The 22,664-nt window shown below is 46.4% G+C and overlaps 1 protein-coding gene across 2 annotated transcripts; it reads left to right on the top strand.

The window, feature by feature from the left end:
• Positions 1-280: 280 nt before the first annotated feature.
• On the top strand, positions 281-22,573 carry Rab5b (RAB5B, member RAS oncogene family). Of its 2 annotated transcripts, XM_048418085.3 has the most exons (7): positions 281-420; positions 7,207-7,353; positions 13,002-13,262; positions 16,718-16,869; positions 17,161-17,283; positions 18,348-18,441; positions 20,105-22,573. In XM_048418085.3, exons 3-7 carry the CDS (start codon positions 13,100-13,102, stop codon positions 20,218-20,220), a joined length of 648 nt encoding a protein of 215 aa, XP_048274042.1. In that variant the 5' UTR covers positions 281-420; positions 7,207-7,353; positions 13,002-13,099; the 3' UTR covers positions 20,221-22,573. The 2 variants fall into 2 exon arrangements, with proteins under 2 accessions (XP_048274042.1, XP_048274039.1); XM_048418082.3 differs by lacking the exon at positions 7,207-7,353 and having other exon boundaries at positions 293-420.
• Positions 22,574-22,664: the final 91 nt, after the last annotated feature.

The following is a 22,664-nucleotide window of genomic DNA, read 5'->3' as shown; positions in this document are numbered from 1 at the left end:
ATGTTTACGAGTCAAAAGGCGGGGGAGGGGCGCCACGGGGGAATGGTTTTATTGGCCGTCACAGATGCCTGTCAATGATGCACCGCCCTCTTCCTCAGGATCGCTCTCTTTAATGGTTCCTCATCCCGTCAATCTTCAAGGCTTCTCGCTTAGCTATTGGCTTGTAGCATCGCCAGTCAAGTCTCTCACTGTACTGGTTGGTGACAGCCCCCAAAGCCCGCCTTTCTCCAGAAGATTGGCGGATGAGAGCGCATATAGCCCACCTTCCACAGTAGGCGGGCGGTCTTGTGATTGGCTGGAGACCTCGCCCGGCGAGGAGGAGGAGGAGGAGGAGGAGAAGTGGGCAGGAGGTTTGGTTGAGCAGCAGCTGTTTGTCTGTTCCACACAGGCTTGGGCCCGACGGGGGAGACGGAGCCCCAGGTACCGAGCTGATGGAGCCCACAAGGGCAGAGATGGAGGTCCGGAGAGGAGCGCAGCCTGGCCGGCGGCAGAGGCGGCTCAGGCCTGGGCCAGCGCTAGCCATCCCATGGAGAGGGCAGCAGGGGCCGCCCCGGCAGGCCTAGGGGGGGCGCTGAGGAGGTGATCGACTGGGCTGGAGCCGAGCCTCCGCTCGGGGAGGCGGCTGGCTTGACTGCGGCCGCTCGCGGGGACGGGCGTGGGGACCGGAGTCGGGGAGGTCCATGGCCGGCCTTGGTATTCTGAGCCCCGCGGTATGGAGGAAGGAACTGGGTCGGGGACCCGGCAGCCAGGGAGGGGAAGCCCATTTGGCAGGAGGTGTGAAGGGGTCAGCGCTACGCCCAGCCCCGAGGGTAGCTGAGGCTGGGTCCCCAGAGGCGGCCAGTGTCGGGGGTTCTGAGCGAGAGGCGTTCTTTTCAGGAAAAGTGGCTGTTGAAAAGGGAACTGAGCGGCTCCGGTGTTGCCAGAGAGGGATCTGGTCTCAGTGAAGGAGGATTCTCGGTAAATGAAGAATGCATTACTGAGCTAGAACGGCAAAGTAAGGAAGTAGAAGCAGGGCCTGGTATCACTTATGGGAACTTCTGGAATGATGGTGAGGAGAGGCCCTGAATCTTGGAGTTCCTTTTCCTTACTCTTTTGTTCCTTTAGTGTTTAGATGTGACGATTTGAAGTTTGGGGGTACTTCAGGAGAAAGGGTGACGACAGGTAAAATCCTGTTCTCCTTGGCTCCTAGTAAATCCAGGTTCACCCCCTCCCCCAACTTTAGTTTGCCCTGGCCTCATAGCTGGTCTTTACTGCATCTGCTGTCTTTTTGGTTTGTTAGGTTGGTTGTTCCTATGGCATGTACTGTGAAAGAACTAAGACTCGGGGAGAGGGGTGCTTTGCCCAGTCTTTCCCACTTCAGAATGTGGTCTGTGATGGCTACTCTCAACTTTTACCTAGACTCGGGGACTGTGTCATCTGCATGGAAAGGGGTTTAGGGATCCCCAGCCACTGGAAAAATGGACCATGTTTGTTGAAACTTCTTTGAAGTTTCTGTGAAATGCTTGGGCATTTTCTAGACAGTTAATGGAGGTCTCCAGGCCTGGAACTGTGAGGTGATATCCCTAGGGGATTTGGGGAAGAGTTGAGAAGCTCCCTCCCAGAAAGTTGGCATCAGAGCTTCTCCTTTGTCCACTTCTTCAAGAGGCGCTGTTGTGTGACTAACTAGTTAGGTCAAACCCTGAGGTAGTTAGGAAAGGATTATAGAGAATGAAGATGACTTTAAAGTTTATTACGTGTGTGTGTGTGTGTGTGTATGTGTGTGTGTGTGTGTGTAGAGAGAGAGAGACAGAGAGAGACAGAGAGGGAAGGAGGGAGGAGTCTACTGACCTGTCAGTTTTCCATATATCATCGGACCCTGTTTTCTCCCTTAGGGTCCTACCTCCTCTTTCCTTTCTATACTAATGCTATTTATCACTGCACATCTTTGTGTGTGTGTGTGTGTGTGTGTGTGTGTGTGTGTACATAAACGCATACATATATATGCATATACACATACATATACCTACTTATATATGCTTTTATATATATATAGAGAGAGAGAGAGAGATTTAATTTTATGTGTATGTATGTGTGCCAGAGTGTGTATGAGCACCACATGTGTGCAGGAGCCCTCAGAGGTCAGAAAAGGTATTGGATCTCCTGGAACTGGAGTGACAGACAACTGTGAGCTGCCAAGTGAGTGCTGGGAACTGAGGACACAGGTTCTCTGCAAGAGCAGTCAGTGTCCCTAACCTCTGAGCCATCTCTCTAGCTTGTATCACTATATTTCTTAATTACTAAAGTAATATATATATATATTTCAGAATGTTTAAGCTGTACAGAAATATGCAAAATCTGAATCTTTGCACACGTAGCTTATTTCATTGAGGGCAGTTAAAGATAGTAAATAAGACTAATCTTCCTATTGAGCGATGTGCCACCAAAGACGGGGTTCATGTTCTCCCTAAATTCCCTTTTCTCATTCTTTCCACAGTATTCTCTTGGATGATAACTCTGTTATTTATTGTATTTCTTCTGCAGCTCATCTTGTCTTCTATCAAATTCAGAACAAGCACAGAGTTGTCCTCTGAGTTATCATTTGCCTTCTTCAGTGCATGCACAGTAGGACACTGGGTGTCCTGAAAACTGCCCGGATACATGAGCAACACTTTTTTATGGGCAGGAAAGCAACAGTCACGGAAAGCGTTTTGTTTGGGACAGTTATTAGCATCTCTGCTAGCGTGAGAACCGAACCCCTCACGTGGTCACAGCACTGGGCTGTCTCTCCCTTGTCTCAGAGGGATGCCGATGGTTTTGGTCAAGGGTCCAAACAGTATTTAGAGACGAGGGCTTTTTCTTGTTACCCTTGAAATCATGTCCTGTATCTTCTCTTATTTTGCTTCAGCACAGAGATTACTCCTTTGTGGTTTCCTTGTCTGTGTGTGTTGATAGAATTGCCTACTTCCGGATTGTAAGGCATTTCGGGTGGGAAGGGGTCAGTGGTGTAGATGCTTCATATGCATGAAGCCAAATGTAACTGCAGTGTGGAGCAGTGAACAGTAAGGAAGTGCGGTGGCCGTCTGGGAGGGAGGATGCTCTAAAGCCACACATGATATCCTACCTCCCAAGAATATCTCAGGAAAGATTCAGCCATTCACTGAGCAGTAACTGAACTGAAAAAGGAGTCTCCCAGACGGGAAAGGTTGATTTCTGGACTAGAATGTAGTTTCTGTTTAAGGGTTGTGGTTACATGGCTGTATGGTGGTATGACTTTCATTCATTCCTAAATTTGTTTCTCGAGGCCACGGATAAACACAGGTATACTGACCCAAAACTTAAAAAAAGAAAAAAAAAACAACAACAAAAAACAAACCCTGGAGAGCTTTGTTTTTAGGCACCAGGAGTTGCTTCAGTGTTACAGAGACATACTGTGCGATTAGGCCTTGTGAGACAGGAAAAGCGGTTAGCCCATGAGAATTACAACAGCACACCTTGAAGGTGGGGTTCCTCTATCCAAGGGCAGTTGCGGAGCGCCTGAGAAGAGCACTGTTTCTGAAGCTGGCCAGCAGTCCCTAAGCTGAACTGCGGTCTCTCCAGGGGCACTGACGGTTGGGAAGGATTACTTTGCCCTTGATTTCAGGAGTACTTATGAACAACTACTTACTACTGCTCCAAAGATTTATGATGACATAAATGTTTTAAATCCCACTTTTTGAGAAGTAAATGGTTTAGCAGAGCAAATGGATGTAACTCGGTGTGATGGAAATGCAGTATTGCTGGCTGGGAGATAGCTCAGCAAGAAAAGGCATTTGTCATTAAGCTTAAGGAGGCCTGTTGGAGTCCCAGGACCCACACTATGGAAGGAGAACACTCAACTCCTAGAAGTCGTCCTCTGACCTCCACAAATGTCCTGTGACATTCAAACACACACACACACACACACACGTGCACACATAAAAATGTTTAAAAGATTTTTAATGAAATACAATTTTATCTTCCTTTTAAAAATATATGTAAATATATTATTAGATATATATTTATGATGTGTATATGCTATATTATTACCATATGTACACGTGTGTATGTGTTTATACAGTAAAGAGTTAGTATAGTAAAATACAGCACGTTAACCATGCTGTACCGCTGAGCTATATGTCCAGCTCTTGGCTTTGCTTATTTAAATTTTTTTAAACTTTTTGCTTTGAGATAAGTTGCCCACACTGGTTTTGAATTTACTGCCTAGGCAAGCCTAACTTTTTTAGAAATTCACTTATTTTTATTTTATGTGTATGGGTGTTTTACCTACGTGTCCATATGTTTACTATAAGCCTACCTGGTGCCTCTGAAGGACAAAACAGCTTATATCCCTTATAATTGGAGTTAAGTTGTAATAACCCAAGTTCTGCAGGAGACACTGGTGCTACTAATGCTTAGCCATCTCTCCAGCCCCTCAGTCTTGGTCTAAATTAGCCTTTCTTCTTTCTTTTTTGGTTTTTTAAGACAGGGTTTCTCTGTGTAACAGAGAAACAGCCCTAGCTCCCCTGGAACTCACTTTGTGGACCATGCTGGCCTCAAACTTGCATAGATCCACTGCCTCTGCCTTCTGAGTGCCGGGATTAAAGGTGTGCACCACCACTGCCCAGCTCTTAGCTTTTCCTTGGGACTCTAAAGCAATGATGAATTTTGCTGTAGTCAGAAGATAATTACACAGTGTCACCGGTGATGTTTATACCCAACCCTGTAAGTTAGGTGTTAGCTAGGCAGACAAATTAAGGAATGGCATTCCAATCTTTCCCAGGTCAATAATAGGGAGTTAGTACTACCATGCTGATAAGCGATAAGCTTGCTTTTTGCCTTTTGGAGAAGTACAAGGGGGAGGATGGAGGAGGTAGAACTCTCGAACGAGTGACTCACTGGATAATATTGACCCAACAGAATTAAAGAGTTCAGCTAAGTAGTGCAAATCTCAGCTCGAGATTTTTGGTGATTTGGGTCTGAACCAAGTTGGAAGAGAAATGAGGGTATCTGTTGGCTTCTGTCCCATCTTCCTTTAGAAACGCTCACACTGACCCCAGAGATCACCAGCTCCTACAGATTGCCACAGTTTCCCCTTTGCCAACTATCCAGGCAGGGCTTGGTCAAGACCTGATACATAGGAGTAGTTCTCATCTTGTAGGAACAGTTTGAGACCAGATCCTAGGGAAAGCCTGCTTTCCTAATTTGTTTTGAGTTCCAAAGCTGGTCCTTCCTGAAGCTGAATCAAGGCAGAAGCTCTATCCACTGTACACTCATATTTGTATTTTGGTACCCTCTCCAAAGTTAAGCATTTCCTGATTCCTTGAAAAGTACAGTGGAAGGGTTGGGGAGATAGCTCAGTGGGAAGCATGCTTTTGAAGACTTGATTTTGATCCCTAACACCCATGTAAAAACAAACAAACAAAAAACAACCAAAACTGGTGTACAGTTGTAATCCCAGCACTAGAGGTACAGAGATAGGCAGATTCCTGAGACTCACTGGCTGTCCATCCACCTAGCCTGATTGGTAAGCCAGTGAGAAACCGTGCTTCAAAAAGCCAAATGGGCAGTGCTGGAGAGACAGATTGTCCTCTGTCATCATATGCATGCGTGCGTACAGGACAGTAGAGGCTGGCATGGAGGAGGTGACTTTAATCCCAGCACTTGGGAGGCAGAGGCAGTCTAAGTTCTACAAAGTGATTTCCATGTCAGCCAAAGCCAAAGAGAAACCCTGTCTTCAACAACAACAACAGAAAGTTCAGTAGAGCTGGGTAGGTGATTTACACCTATAATCCCAGCATCTGGGCAGCTGAGACCGGAGTATCACAAGTATAAGACTGTCTTGTCTCCAGAAATGTTTAAAACAAAATACAGTGGAGGAGGCTGAGTGTGGTGGCACATGTCTGTATCCCAGCACATGGAAGGCAGAGACCCATGGGTGTTTTGCTGGTATTCTTTCAGACAGGGTTTCTCTGTAGCCCTGGCTGTCCTACTCTGTAGACCGGACTGACTTCAAACTCAGAGATGAGTTCTGCCTGCCTCTGCCTCCTGAGTGCTAGAGTTAAAGGCGTGTGCCACCGCTGCTGGGCTATGAATTGAAGACCAGCCTAGAATACACAGCCACAGGCAAACATTATCTCATAAAAATAAAAAAAGAAAAAATACAGTGGTATAAAGGGGACAAAAATACTGTTTGGCTGCTATACTTATTTATTTAGAGTTTAGAGACTCTCTCTCTCTCTCTCTCTCTCTCTCTCTCTCTCTCTCTCTCTCTCTCTCTCTCTTTGGTTTTGTTTTTCAAGACAGGATTTCTCTATAGCTTTGGACCCTGTCCTAGAACTCTTGTAGACCAGGTTGGCCTTGAACTCACAGAGATCCGCCTGCTGTAACTAAAGGCATATGCCACCACTGCCTGTCTTGAAATGGTTTCTCTTTATAACAGCTCTGGCTGCCCTGGAACTCAGTTTGTAGATCAGGCTGGCCACAGACTCACAGAGTTCTGTCTGCTTTTGCTTCCTTTCCAGCATGGCTGGCTATACTTAGTACCTGATAAATTGGCTAATTTTATGAGCCTCAGTTTCCTTACTTGTAAAGCGGAGATGGACTATCTGATGTATGGATTGGCTCTGGCCTGGGTGACTGACCTTATTTTGAACTGAGCAGAGTATGGCGGCCATGTACCGGGAACTCTTGTTTCCTGGTGGATGATAGACCTCTAGAAGTTTTACTCAGACTTAGTGTGATTACAATGAGTTGAAGCAAGTCAAAGAGGGCCTGAGAAGTGCATTCTTGCTCTAGGGACAGCAAGACTAAGAAACCTTTACTGTTGTGCACACTTTGCAGTGGCTGACCTGTGGAGAGACCTCAGTCCTCCCAAGTTTAGGGATGTTTCATAGGCCTCTCCTGTGGAGCTGCTCTTTCTTTTTGATCTTTCCGTGTAACTCTGACTGGGCTAGGACTCAGTAGATCAGGTTGACCATCAGTTTTTATTTTTTCAGATAAGGTCTCACTATGTAGCCTTGGCTAGCCTAGAACTTACAGAGATTCACCTGTCTCTGACTCACCGGTGCTGGAATTAAAGGTGGGTGCCACCAACACCCTGCCTGACTTTAAATTTCTGACGATGGTCCTCTTACCTCTGCCTCCCGAGTGTTGGGATTGTAGATAGGCACCACTACACTCACCCTTTTTGTTTGTTTTGTTTTGTTTTAGACAGACTTGAACTCTCCACAGCCTACCTGTCATCACAGCACCCTGTGTGCTGGGATTGTCTGCTTGACCCAGGAGGCGCCCTGCTCAGCTGCACTGAAAGTGAACGGGAGGAATGGCCCCTCCCTTCTTTTGGCTTCAGGCTTGAAGGTGATAAAGATAACACCTGCTGCTTTAGTTTACTTTTTGCCTATGAGACCTTGAGAGCTTGTTTGGAGGTCCTAGCAGGCAACACCTGACACCTTGACTGAACAGTCCTCTCTGGACTTGTTCTTTAAGAGGGACTCCTCACCTTTAGCTGTGAAGGAGGAGGATGGAGGTTGGTGGATGACTTGTTATAGCCAGAGCACTCACTTTTTTTCTTTGCCTTTAAGTGGATCATTTTCCCATTGTCAGCTCTAGAAAAAACAAAAACTGGGAATGGTGGTACAGGCCTATAATCTCAGCGTGAGGCAGGGTAGCTTGGGCTACATAATAAGATCCCCACTCAAATAAATAGGAGGGAAGCTAGCTCAGCGGTTCCTAGCAGAGGACCCAGGTTCCGTTCCAAGCTCACAGCTCTATAATTCCAGTTCTGAGGCACTAGAAATACATACGGTATATATACATGCAGGCAAAACACTGAAACACACAAAAAAGCCAGGTGTGGAGGTGCATGTGGTGCACACCTTTAACCCCATCACTGGAGTGCAGGGGAGGGGATTCACACCTGTGGTGCACATCTCCAACTCCATCGCTGGAGTGCAGGGGAGGGGATTCACACCTGTGGTGCACATCTCTAACTCCATCGCTGGAGTGCAGGGGAGGGGGTTCACACCTGTGGTGCACATCTCTAACTCCATCACTGGAGTGCAGGGGAGGGGATTCACACCTGTGGTGCATACCTTTAACTCCATCACTGGAGTGCAGGGGAGGGGGTTCACACCTGTGGTGCACATCTCTAACACCATCACTGGAGTGCAGGGGAGGATTCACAACTGTGGTGCACATCTCTAACTTCATCGCTGGAATGCAGGGGAGGGGGTTCACACCTGTGGTGCACATCTCTAACTCCATCGCTGGAGTGCAGGGGAGAGAATTCACAACTGTGGTGCACATCTCTAACTCCATCGCTGGAGTGCAGGAGAGGGGGTTCACAACTGTGGTGCACATCTCTAACTTCATCGCTGGAGTGCAGGGGAGGGGATTTACACCTGTAGTGCACACCTTTAACTCCATCACTGGAGTGCAGGGGAGAGAATTCACAACTGTAGTGCACATCTCTAACTCCATCACTGGAGTGCAGGGGAGGGGGTTCACACCTGTGGTGCACATCTCTAACTCCATCACTGGAGTGCAGGGGAGGGGATTCACACCTGTGGTGCATACCTTTAACTCCATCACTGGAGTGCAGGGGAGGGGGTTCACACCTGTGGTGCACATCTCTAACACCATCACTGGAGTGCAGGGGAGGATTCACAACTGTGGTGCACATCTCTAACTCCATCGCTGGAGTGCAGGGGAGGATTCACACCTGTGGTGCACATCTCTAACTCCATCACTGGAGTGCAGGGGAGGGGGTTCACACCTGTGATGCACATCTCTAACTCCATCGCTGGAGTGCAGGGGAGGATTCACACCTGTGGTGCACATCTCTAACTCCATCACTGGAGTACAGGGGAGAGAATTCACAACTGTGGTGCACATCTCTAACTTCATCGCTGGAGTGCAGGGGAGGGGTTCACAACTGTGGTGCACATCTCTAACTTCATCGCTGGAGTGCAGGGGAGGGGATTTACACCTGTAGTGCACACCTTTAACTCCATCACTGGAGTGCAGGGGAGAGAATTCACAACTGTGGTGCACATCTCTAACTCCATCACTGGAGTGCAGGGGAGGGGACTCAAACCTGTGGAATGAGACACAAAGATACTGGGATCTGAGTTTGAGGCTAGCATGGTGTACAAAGTGAGTTTCAGCCCATCGGAGGCTATAATGAGACCTTTTTAAAAAAACAAAAATTAGCAGAATAAGCAATTAGTTGAATTGATGATGGGGACTGGTGCCCCATCTAGAGTCCTTGCGCTTGGACTCTAATAGAGGATTATGAGTTCCAGCCTGGGCTACATTAGGCCCTTACTTTAAAAAACAAACAACTAAAGAAAGAAAAGGAAATCAATTGAATTTTAAAAAATATTTTCTTTTTTAATTTATATATGTGTGTGTGTGTGTGTGTGTGTGTGTGTGTGTGTGTGTGTAGAGAGAGAGAGTTTAGTTGAATGCAGGTTCCCGTGGAAGATAGGGGCATTGAATCACCCGAAATTGGAGTTACAGGTAGTTATGAACCACCCAGCATGGGTGCTAAGAACTGAACTTGAATCCTCTTGAAAATCAGATGAGCCACTTCTCTGGCCCCAAATGTTTGGTTGTTTTGGGTTTCAGTTTTTGGTGTTGTTATTTGTTGTTTTGTTTTGTTTCTGGCTTTTCGAGACAGGGTTTCTCTGTGTAGCTTTTTTAAGATTTATTTATTATGTACACAGTGTTCAGCTTCCATGTGTGCCTACAGGCCAGAAGAGGGCACCAGATCTCATTACAGATGGTTGTGAGCCACCATGTGGTTGCTGGGAATTGAACTCAGGACCTCCGGAAGAGCAGTCAGTGCTCTTAACCTCTGAGCCATCTCTCCAGCCCCCTAATTAAAAAGTTTTAACCTTTATTTTTGGCTGTATTTATTGGGTATTCTGTCTGCATGTATGTCTTTGTATCTGTATATACAGTGCCCTCAGAAGCAGGAGGGTGTTTTCCCTAGGATTGGAGTTACAGAGCCACAGTGTAGGTGCTGGAAATTAAACCTGGGTCCTCTGGAAGAGCAACCAGTGTTAACTGCTTAGCCATCTCCCCATTACACAGGGTCTCATTGTGTAGTCTAGGCGAGCTTCAGTCTCATTCTCTTGCCTCAGACTCCCAAATCCTAGGATTGAAGGCATGTATGACCGTGCTGAACTTGAATCCTACATATCCGTTTTAGTTCTGTACCTCTGATCTTTGAGTCTAGTTATTGCATTTAAAAATGGTGTTTTTATAATCACGATGAGATTAATGATGGTTTATAGTTTGGGTTGCCCATCAGTTACAGTGAAGAGCAAAAATGAACGGATGGCTAAGGTCACCAATTGAAGTGAGGGGTTGTCTTTTCTAACTCCATAGTTATTAATTTCCAGCAACCCAAGGGTGCTTAGAAGTGAGAAAGTTTGCTGACCTGTTTCTAAGTGAGCTATTGCTTGACTTCAGTCTCTGGGATAATAAGGCTCTGCAGCCCAAGTGTTCTTATGACTCTTCTCCCCGCTCTCCCCCATGCTCCAGCCATTTCCCAGGGCCAGAGCGATGCATCTGTCTATGGCTACAAGAATTCACTGTCTTAGTGCTCATGTTTTCTTATTTAAAAAGGTAACATTGTGGCTTAATGTTCTTCCCCTTGGATCATACACTTTCAAATAGATGAAGTATGAGGAAATGACTGGGAACTTTTTCCTGGTGTGTGCGTGTTGGGGGATATGTCACCTAGACATTGCTGTGGGGATATATCACTATTGGTGTACAGCCCACAGTTTGAGAAAGACTGCACAGTTGTTTAAGAAGCAAATTAATTCTGATTTGCAGTAATAGTTTTCAGGTTTCTTGGTACAATTAATTATGTGTGCTGTGTGTTTATGTGTGTACATGTGTATAGGTGTACACACATACACATGTGAAAGCCAGACTAATTTGGAACTTGCTGTGTAGACTAGGCTGGCCTCACACTCAAAGAGCCACCTGCCTCTGCTCCCAGATGTGCAACACTGCATCCATCCAGAGTGTAAGTCTCTAGAAGAGTGGGGAATAAGTAGGGTAGCAAGAGTCTTAGCAGGTAAAGACCTTTGTTCAAAGCCAGGCAGTCTGAGTTCAGTCCCTGAACCCATGTGGTAGAAGGAGAGAAATAACTCATGCAAATTGTCTCCTGACCTCCACACAACACATACACAAAATAAGTGATTTAAAAGCATTTTTTTTTTTTTTTGGCGTTTCGAGACAGGGTTTCTGTGTGTAACAGCTCTGGCTGTACTGGAACTCTTATTTGTAGACCAGGCTGGCCTCAAACTCACAGATCCTCCTGTCTCTGTCTCCTGTGCTTAAAGATTAAAGGTGTATGTCACCACGCCTGTTGATTTAAAAAACTTTTAATAATACTGTGTATCAGGATTAGTAATTGTCATTCCCATAGATTACTCTCTCAACCCTCTGCATAATTTCATTTTTACCTTTTCCCCTTGATTTTTATGTATCTCTTTCATATCTTGGGTGCTTTGCAGGAATATAGTAATAATTAGTATATGTATAAATATTAAATATATATGTGCATATAATCAAGATTCTAAAAAAATGGAGGTATGGTGGTCCACACCTGAAATCCCATAGATGGAGGCCAGCCTAGGCTACATAATAAGCACCGCACTAACTATATAGTGAGATCCTATCTAAGAAAACTAAAGCAGGGATATAACCCAATAGTGAAATACTTGTCCAGCTTGTGAACATCCCTAGAACCGGGATGTGGGTGGCACACGCCTTTAATTCCAGCACTTGGGAGGCAGAGGTACCTCTGTGAGTTCAAGGCTGGCCTGGTCTACAGAGCTAGTTCCAGGAGAGCTTCGGGCTGTTGCACAGAGAAACCCTGTCTTGGGAGGAGGGACCCATGGCTTATTGGGTGTCTAGTGTACCTGTGGTTGGACAGGCCAAAAACCCATGGCATACTGGGTGTCTGGTGTACCTGTGATTGGGCAAGCGAAAACCTGTGACATACTGAGTATCTAGTGTACTTGTGGTTGGACACGTGAAAAACCCATGGCATACTGAGTGTCTGGTGTACCTGTGGTTGGACAAGCCAACTAAAGTTTGATGGATTTACTGTGACTCAGAAAAATATCTGAAGACATGGTTAGGGAATTAAAAACTCTTCCGTGGCCATTTCGGCTCCCTTGCCAGTCACACTCGGGAAGAGCAGTCTTGACTTGTTCCTTGTATGATGATGATAGTGGGGTGTGGGGCTGGCCTGGCCTCCATAATGCTGATTCTCCTGCCTCAGCGCCCTGTCTCCCACACCTACCACTGAATGTCAGCTGTGGAGGACCTTATCAGAAGTGCAACCAGAGCTAAGCTGTAGGAACAAGGAAATGAAGAGATTCTATTCCTGTTCTGAAAAGTGACTTCACACACCTGTGATCACAACACTCAGAGGCAGAGGGAGATCACAGTAATTTCAAGGCCAGCCAAGGCTATGCAGTGGATCCTATATCAGAAAACCAAAGTAAGCTGCCATGGGGAGCATGTGGGCCTGCAGTTCTCGCACTTAAGGGAGGTAAAGGCAGAAGGATTAGAAAGTCGCCCTGAGCTGTGTAGATACTGTCAGAGAAACGCTGTTGATTTGATTATGGAGGCTCCTGCCTCTATCCCCAGTGCTTAGGAGACAGAGGCAAGAGAATTGTCACCAGTTCAAACCCACCTGGGCTATAGGCCAAAGTTTTTAGACCATTTCATAAAACAAAACAAAAAAGCTGGGCAGTGCTGGTGCACACCTTTAATCCCAGCACTCAGGAGGCAGAGGCAGGTGGATCTCTGTGAGTTTGAGGCCAGCCTGGTCTACAAGAGTGAATTCTAGGACAGCTAGGGCTACACAGAGAAACCCTGTCTTGAAAAACAAAAACAAACAATGCTAAAGGGAAAAGAAATGGCTGCAGTTTCAATGATCCTGTGTCTAATTTTATTTACTTTTTTCCTTACAGGACTGTTGAAGCCTGGAAGTCCCTCCCCTTCCCCTCCCCCCTTTGCCGCTCTGTGGCATTCCCCTCCCTCTACCCTTTCCTACTTGGACAACCTGGATATGACTAGCAGAAGTACAGCCAGGCCCAATGGGCAACCCCAGGCCAGCAAAATATGCCAGTTCAAATTGGTCCTGCTGGGAGAATCTGCCGTGGGGAAATCTAGCCTGGTGTTACGTTTTGTCAAAGGGCAGTTCCATGAGTACCAGGAAAGCACCATTGGAGGTGAGTGTCTAACAGAAGGTTCAGTGCTTAGTGGGGCTTGAAAGGACCGTCTAGGACTTGATTGTGGAATTGACTCTCAGTACCATTTGGTATCTCAGAAATGAAAACCCTGTAGAAAGATTGGGTATTCAAGATGATCCTTAGCAGTCTTGAGTTTGAGGCCAGCCTGGCCTACATGAGGCACTGTCACAATTAAAAAAAAAAAATTAGACCAAGCATGGTGGCAAATGCCTTTAATCCCAGCACTCAGGAGGCAGAAGTAAACAGATCTCTGTGTGTTTGAGGCCAATTTGGACTCCATGGTGAGTTCCATGATAGTCGGAGCTATGTAAAGAGACCCTGTCTCAAAATAAATAAATAAATTACAAATAAAAGCTGGGCCTGGTAGCTAATACCTCTAATCGTAGTTCTCAAGAGACCCAAGACAGAGGTTGCTGCCAGACGATAAAGGCCAGAGATGTTACTTGCCTTCTCACCCTTTCTCTCGCTCTCTTTTATTTATTTATTTGGTTGGTTGGTTTTTCTAGATTTCTAGACAAGGTTTCCCTGTGTAGTCCTGTCCTGTAACTCTCTTTAATAGACCAGGCTGGCCTCGAACTCCCAGAGATCCACCTCCATCTGCCTCCCAAGTGCTGGTATTAAAGGTGTGTGCCACACTGCCCAGCTCTTCCCTATCATCTTAATGTCAGTGAAGTTCCATTGAGTGACGTCATGAGATAGAAATAGAGCAGGGTGACATGGGAACACTTTGGAAGCTAAGGTAGAGGACTGCTTCAAGTTCCAGATTAGCCTGAGCTTACCTAACAAGACCCTATGTCAAAAAAACACCCAGGGACGTGAGAGGTGACTGAGAAGTTAAAAGCACACACTTTTATTGGGGGGGGTGGGGTGTGATGGGCAGAGACACACTGGGAACAGACCAGGTTTGGTTCTGAACAAGCCTTTTCAGGTGACTCACAACCACCTGTCACTCCAGCTCTCCTCAGACACTAGCACTGCCCACACAATACATGTCATTTATAAAAATAGATATTTTAGAAACATATACATGCTTTGAAATTAAACCCTTATTTTTTTGTTTTGTTTTTTTTTTTTGTTTTTCGAGACAGGGTTTCTCTGTGTAACTTTGGAGCCTGTCCTGGAACTAGCTCTTGTAGCCCAGGCTGGCCTCGAACTCACAGAGATCCGCCTGACTCTGCCCCCCAAATGCTGGGATTAAAGACCACTGCCTGCTTAAAATAAAACCTTTAAAAGCAAAACACTTAGGCCTGTTGACACAGGTCTGTAATCGAGCTCCCTGGTAGGCTAAAGTGAGAGGATCCAAGTTTAACACTTGTAATAGAATGAGTTCCAGAACAATCTGCATTGCAAACAAGACCCTGACTGCAAAGAAGAAGGACTAAGACTACAGCATGCACAGCCTCAGTACCATCCCATCAAAATTGATTTTTCTGTTTTGGAACAGTAATTTGTGATCAAATACATAATCAGATGAATCTCTTGATAAACCCAACCTGCTCTTAAACACCACCACTCTTACTTAATAACCTTGCTAAATCTGTATTAAAACCCCTTCTAAAAAATATTATTGGGAAGCCAGAGATGGTTCAGTGGTTAGGTGAGCTTGCAGTTCTTTCAGAGGACCTGAATCCCCAGTGTCCAAATCAGGTGGGCAGCTTGCACCCACCTGTAATTCCAGCTCGGTGTCTCCCACGCTTCTGATTCATGTAGGTGTCTGCATTCAAATGCACACACCCATCATAGACACACAAATAAGTGGTAAACTATTTTAGAAAAGAAAAATTTCCAGCCAGGCAGTGGTGGCGCATGCCTTTAATGCCAGCACTCAGGAGGCAGAGGCAGGTGGATCTCTGTGAGTTTGAGGCCAGCCTGGTCTACAAGAGGTAGTTCCAGGACAGGCTCCAAAGCTACAGAGAAACCCTGTCTCGAGAAAGAAAACTTGCCATTTTTACTGGGGTGGGGGGGTATGGGCCAACAAGATGGCTTAGAAGCTAAAGGTACTTACTGTGCTAACCTGAGGACAGTTCAGAACCCGTGTAAAGATGAAGGAGAGGACTGTCCTAGCACCTGCCCTCAAGATTTAAAGTGTTGTGGGCTTTGTTTGTTTGGGACAGGGACTCATGTAGCCTAGACTGGTGTAGCACGAATGCTTTTGTTTTCCTGGCCCTCCTCCTTTCCACCTCCCAAGTGCTAGAAGAGGTGTGTCATGCCCTGAAAATATTCTCATTCTTTTTTAAGTTAATATTTTTATTACAAGGTTTCTTTATATAGCCCTGACTGTCCTGGAATTTGCACTGTAAACCAGACTGTCCTCGAACTCAGAGATCTGCTTGCCTCTGCCTCCATGAGTGCTGAACCACCCACCGCCTAGCACTTCATTATTTCTTAGCCCCTTAAGGTTAGAATAGCTGGGCGCTGGTGGTGCACACTTTAATCCCAGCACTCAGGAGGGAGAGGCAGGCGGATCTCTTGTGAGTTTGAGACCAGCCTGGTCTACAAAGTGAGTTCCAAGACTGCCAGAGCTACAGAAAAACACTGTCTCAAAAAACAAAAATATGGGGGCTGGAGAGATGGCTCAGTGGTTAAGAGCATTGCCTGTCCTTCCATAGGTCCTGAGTTCAATTCCTGGCAACCACATGGTGGCTCACAACCATCTATAATGAGGTCTGGTGCCCTCTTCTGGCCTGTAGACATACACACATTATGTAAACAGACAGAATACTGTTTACATAATGAATGAATGAATGAATGAATGAATGAATGAATGAATGAATTTTAAAAAAAGAAACAAAAATAAACAACAAAGGAAGGGTAGAATATGGATGACTAATGCAAGTGCCGGATGAATTCTCTATTCCTCACAGCTTGTGATAGTCTCCATTTCTTAGCTATAAAATTTTTTTTAGGATTTATTTTTATGTGTATGAGTGTTTCACCTGTATACCACATGCATGCAGTACCTGTGGAGACAGAAGAGAATCAGATCCCTTGGACTAGAATCAGAGACAGTTGTGAGCCATGTGGTTGCTGGGATTGAACCCCAGGTCCTCTGGAAGACCTACTACTACTGCTAAACCCTTTTGTGTTTTTATTTAACCCCAACATTCAGGAAGTAGAAGCAGGCAAATCAAGGCCAGCCTTAATCAGTTCCAAGAGCCAGCTCTACACGCTGAGACCCTTGCTTAAATGAATAAGCAAACACAAGGTCTCACTTGGCCCAGACTGACCTCAAACTTGCTAAATAGCCCAGTACAACCTTGAACTCCTGACACTCCTGCTTTTGCCCACAAATGTTGAGAGGCCATCTTAGTCCTGTTCCAATATATACACACAGAGAGAACGGTAGGCCTGTAATTGACAAACCTGGGTGAGAACTGCAGGATCTTCCCATCCATCCTCCCCCACTTACAGCTTCTTTATTTTCTTCTTCATAGCGGCCTTCCTTACCCAGTCTGTGTGTCTAGATGACACAACAGTCAAGTTTGAAATCTGGGACACGGCTGGGCAGGAGCGATACCACAGCCTAGCCCCCATGTACTACAGGGGTGCCCAGGCTGCAATTGTGGTTTATGATATTACTAATCAGGTAAGTGGACTGAGAAGATTGTTTATTGAGAAAACTTACTTCTAGAAATTAAATTAGGTTGGGGAGAAGAAACAGGTTCTTGAAATAGCAAAATAAAGGTACTGAGGATGCTTCCAAGCACTCAACCAGAGGAGGTGAGTCGTGAGCGGGAAGGACACCTGGAGGAGACTGAGTGGCAGTGATTGTGAGCCAGCGGGAAGGGCACGTGGGGAGAGTTGAGACTGGGATTTGAAGGTGACGATTGTGGATCAGCACTCATTCCAGCCCTTTCTCTCTTTCATATTTTCCTAGGAAACTTTTGCCCGGGCAAAGACATGGGTAAAGGAACTACAGCGGCAAGCCAGCCCTAGCATTGTTATTGCCTTGGCAGGGAACAAAGCTGACCTTGCCAACAAGCGCATGGTGGAGTATGAAGTAAGATGGTCCACAGAGCCCCTCCCTAACACACTCCATACTCTTGATAAGTCACATGAGGCACTCATTGTCCCGCTTCCTAGTTGCACCACATTAAATACAGCAACACTGTGGCCATAACGGCAGCCAGAAGATTTTAGAGGAGTTAGAAGAAGATTGCAGATCAGAGGAGTAAGGAAATTCCACTTGTAGTGTACCAGGGTAAAAACAGGAAGAAGGGAGCAGTTAAATTTGCGGTAAGGAGGTATTGACATGCCGTAACCCACAGATTCCTATCAGTTCACCCTTCTCCATAATGAGAACGCCTTACACTGGGGAGGTAGTTCCAGTTGTACAGTGCTTGTGTGGCCCAGCTGAGGACTTGGGGATCCCAGAACCCATATGAAAAAGGCCTGCAGTCTCAGTGCTGGGGATGTGGAGAGTGGAGTATCGCAGGGGCTTGCTGGCAGCTAACCGAGCCAAAACAGTCAGTTTCTAATTCAGTGAGAGACGTTGTCTTAAACACTAATAAAGTGCTGGACGGTGATGGTGCACGCTTTTAATCCAAACTCTGGGGAGGCAGGCAGATATCTAAGTCTGAGGCCAGCCTGTTCTACAGAGTAAGTTCCAGGACAGCCAAGGCTGTTACACAGAGAAACCCTGTATCAAAAGCCAAAAACAATATAACAAGGTGGGAACTGGTAAAGGGTCTATCAGGTAACGTTGCAAGCCTGGAGACCTAAATTCAATCCCTGGAGTCCGCATGAAGGTGGAAGGAGAGAACCAACTCCATCACTGACTCCGACCTCCGCTAGTACAAACACATGCACACATGTACTACATACATAGAAACAGTAAACTGAGCATGTCCAAAGTTAACCTCGGACACATCTGAACGTATCTACACACACAGGTTCCTGACATCTCTTTGTTGAACTTAGTGGGTTTATGTTGAGGGAAATCACTATGATATTATGGGTCTGGGGCCAACTGGTAGAAAAGGACATTAAGTGTGGAAATGTAAAGTATTCCCTCTAGAGTGCTGCATGAGAATGAGAAAGCAATACTACTTTCCTCCCTTTTAGGAGGCTCAGGCATATGCGGATGACAACAGCTTATTATTTATGGAGACTTCAGCGAAGACTGCTATGAACGTGAATGATCTCTTCCTGGCAATAGGTAAGGGCAGAGTGCCCTGAGGTCTTCCCGTCTCTCCTTGTCTAATATGTAAAGCTGTCCTTAACCAGACCAAGCCTGGGAGGTTGTGTAGATCACTGTAGGTGCAGGGCTGGAGATTAGCACGGTGGTAGGGTCCTTCATAGGTTGTATAGATCACTGTAGGTGTGGGGCTAGAGATTAGCACAGTAGTGTGTACCTGAGTTCAAGGCCAGCCTGGCCTATGTAATTAATTCCAGGATAGCCAGAAAAACCCTATCTCAGGAAACAAAAAGAAAGGAAAAAATACTAGGCCAGCCAGGGCTAGCTATGTGTTTAAATTTTTCTCAAACGAAAAAAAGAAAATCCGGGCAGTGATGGTACATGCCTATCCCAGCACTCAGGAGGCAGAGGCAGGTAGATCTCTATGAGTTTAAAGCCAGCCTGGTCTACAGAGCAAGTTCTAAGAAAGCCAGGGCTACACAGAAAAACCCTGACTCAACAAAAGAAAAGAGGGGGAAAAGGTAAATCAGAGCAAACCCTTCTAGCTGGCATGGTACTGCATGCACACAGTCTCATTTGGGGCAGTGGCTGAAGCAGAGAGATTGCAGCCTGAGCTGCTTGTGAAGACTGAGTGAAGCACACCCATAATCACCATTCTTGGAAATGGAGACAAGGGATCAAGGGCATCCTTGGATGTTTAGCAAGTTTGAGGCCGACCTGGGCTACATGAGACCTTGCTTAAAAAACAGAAAGTGGGTCAGAAAGATGGCTCAGTGGTTAAGAATACATTCTCTGTTTTTTGTTGGTTTTTTGTTTGTTTGTTTGCTTGTTTTTGTTTTTTTGAGATGGAGTTTCTCTCTGTAGCTTTGGAGCCTGTCTTGGAACTTGCTCTGTAGACCAGGCTGGCCTCAAACTCAGCATGTATGCTACAGGCCAGAAGAGGGCACCAGATCTCATTACAGATGGTTGTGAGTCACCATGTGGTTGCTGGGAATTGAACTCAGGACCTCTGGAAGAGCAGCCAGTGCTCTTAACCTCTGAGCCATCTCTCCAGCCTCTGCTCTTGTACTCTTAATGATGTGGGTTTGCAAGCATCAAAACCAGGAGGTATAACAGCTCTAGCTTCTGAGGGCACTTGATTATACACACATACATATAGTTTAAAGCAGAATAAAAGAAACCAAAGCCAGCGGTGATGGCTCCCACCTTTAATCCCAGCCCTTGGGTGGCAGAGGCAAGTGGATCTCTAAGTTCAAGGCCAGTCTGGTCTACAAGAGCTAGTTCCAGGGCAGGCTCCAAAGCTACAGAGAAACCCTGTCTTGGTGGGGGGTGGGGGAGGAAGGAAGGAAAATTAAAAGTGGTGTGGTGTTGTACACCTGTAATCCTGCCATCTGGGAGGCTAGTCTGGACTACAGAGTGAGAGAAGCCAAGGTCAGAGACAGCAGTGGCTTTGTACCCCAGCACCATCAAGCAAGAAAATCTCCAGCTGTAGAAACATTTCCTCTAGTAACTTCCATCCTCTGGCAGCCTTAGCTCCCTGTGTTAGTGAGGTCTGCAAGTACTTGCGCCCTCTTCAGGTGATTATTTAATCTTACTTTGCCCCTACTCAGTAGTCTTTTTGTTTGGGGCAGGAAGTAGCTGTGAGTAAAATCTACCATGCTTTGTTCCATTCTCTGATTTTTAGCAAAGAAGTTGCCGAAGAGTGAACCCCAGAATCTGGGGGGTGCAGCAGGCCGGAGTCGAGGCGTGGATCTCCATGAGCAGTCCCAGCAGAACAAGAGCCAGTGTTGTAGCAACTGAGGGTGACTGGCAGCAAACACGTGTGGAGTTAGCACGAGAGCTAAGACATAACCTCCATCCCCACCCTCAGCACACAGCCCCACGGGAACAGCACACTGAGCCCTGGCTCCCAAGGGCTGCCTCCTGACAGCTCTGTCATGGCACTTTTTAATGCTTCAGCAACCAACACCAGGCAGCTGTTGCCACCACTATGCCCTACTCTGGGGTTTGGGGTCAAATCTCCCCAGGACCTTCCTTCCAAAACAAACTTTCTTCACTTTGTATTCTAGGTGCAAGACAGTGGCCTCCTCATTGTTACTTCCCCCACTGTGTTCTTCCCGTGTTTCAGGGAAGACCTTTGTCTCCTGCCTCTTCCCTCTCCCACCTCTCATCACTCCCTGTCCTTGGTCCTGTTTCCTCCTCTCCCCAAGATGATGAAAGGTAAACCAGGGACTGAGAAGGGAGACAGTGTAATTTTAGTTACATTAAGGGCCCTGCAGGGACGGTGAGGCTCAGAGCAGGAGGGAGTAAGGAAATACTTGTTTTGTTTTATTTATCTGGTAGGAGTTTCTTGTCTGAGACACTGCAGCACCCATCAGTGGACTGGTGGAGGGTGTTCCTAGGTAGGAGTGAGATAGGGAGGGAAGTTCGCAGGCACCATATGGGAGTTGGATTAGCTGATTGGATAAAGGTTGAGGTGCAGTGTCATCTGTGGCTCTGGAACTCATCCCAAAGCTGTTTTCCCTCACCCAGCCTTTTAGGTAGTTCTCTCCGCCCACTCACCCCCACTCCATGTGGGGATTGGACCTCAGAGTGCTCCAAAGAATCTTCACTGGTTGCCTGCACCTTTAGCTCTGCTGTGATTAATTGGAGGAGGTACCAGTTTCTGGTACCCATCCTCTGGTTTATACATAGGCATTTCCCCTACCCTGGCCTTGAGATGGCCTTAACCCCAGACGCCGTGCCCCTGCAGTTTGCACTTTAATTGATGGTAGTTCAGTCAGCTACATGTTTTATGGGGGTTTTGATTGATTTACCTATCCTTCAACCTTTTTAATTAAATGGAATGTACAATGTATGAGGTTTGGGGGCACTATAGAAAACAGTACAGTAGCAGCTACTCGAGCCCAGTCTCTACTGCTAGCCTCCTCTGACTGATTCATGCCTCTGTTCTTGGGTATAGGTCTGTCTGAGCAACTGCAGAGTGGCCTCAGACAGCATGGGCCACGATAGTGGAAGGAAGGAGGGTCAGGCAAAGGGAGGGTTGTCACTTCCCAGGGTTCACATTCACCTTGCTATATCTCACCGTGTCTTTTCTACTTCCCTGTAAATACTTAAGTCTTTATTCCCACTGTCCAGGCTGTTCTGTCTCCTGTTGCCCCTTTTCTCTTTTCTTAGTATCTTGAGTTTAGTTCCTCCTTCACCCACCCCCACTCTTACTTAATCCATGCACCACTAGAGGCTCCTGCCACAGAGGCCACTTGTCCTGTGACAGGCACAGCTAGAACTGAAGGTGCCTCACAGCTGCCTTGTGTCATCAGAGGGTGTGGTCCTTCCCAAGTCTCTGGCCTCTAGATCCTTCCTTAGGTGTTTTAGGGTGTCTGTGGGAAGCCATCAAGGCAAGAGGGAACTCAGTTGTTTTGTGTGTTCGCCAGAATTTTTGGGAAATTTGCAGAAGAAAGGAAAGACCACTGTAACCTAGAGTTAGAGCCTTTCTGTCCCTTTGGCTGACAGAATACCTTTAGTTCCAGAGAGCTGAGGAATCCATGAAGCCAAGATTCTCAAGGACCCTGCTCAGGGTCTTCCACTTAGGCTTCAATTCTCCTTTTCCAAGGGCAGCCTTAGTTCTCACAGCCCTGAAACACATATAAGTCTCCAACTTTTCCTAGAACCTGAGAGTCCTCCGAAGCACCAGGTGCATCTGGAGACTCTGGGGTGGCTAAATCTTCTCTGCAAGTCTCTGGCGGGACAAGAGTGAAGGTGTTTTATTGCCTAGGGGCTGGGAGACCAATTCCCTGGGCTTTTCTCCTCCCTCCATTCCTCCCCTCCCTCCTTCTCTTAGGAACAGTTTTGGCCTTAGCTCCCGGGCCTGGCTGCTGCCTCCCCTCTACTCCTACCAGCTCTTCTGCCTTCATTTGAGCTCTGTTGGGCTTGAGGGTTCTTGTTGTTCTCTGCCCGCCCTCCTGTTATCTTTTTTTCTTTTGATCAATTTTTGGGGGGAGGAATCATCTTTTTTTTTTTTTTTGCCTTTTTTTTCCTAAGAAAGCGTTTGCCTTTCTTTCCCTCCCCTTCTAACATAACAATCGTGGTAACAGAATGCAACTGCTGATTTATCGATGTATTTAATGTAAGTAAAAAAGGAAAAAAGAAAGTGCACTGGACTCTTGCTTTGTTTTTACCATTTGTCTGCCTGAAACAGCATCGGGAAGGAAGCCAGGAGGTGGTGGCCACGCATTTAATCACAG

This window comes from Myodes glareolus, chromosome 26 (genome assembly GCF_982192425.1).
Source record: "Myodes glareolus chromosome 26, mMyoGla1.1, whole genome shotgun sequence".
Classification (NCBI taxonomy): Eukaryota; Metazoa; Chordata; class Mammalia; order Rodentia; family Cricetidae; genus Myodes; species Myodes glareolus.
Note: the sequence above shows the minus strand (reverse complement) of the source record. Positions and strands in the feature narration are given on the sequence as shown.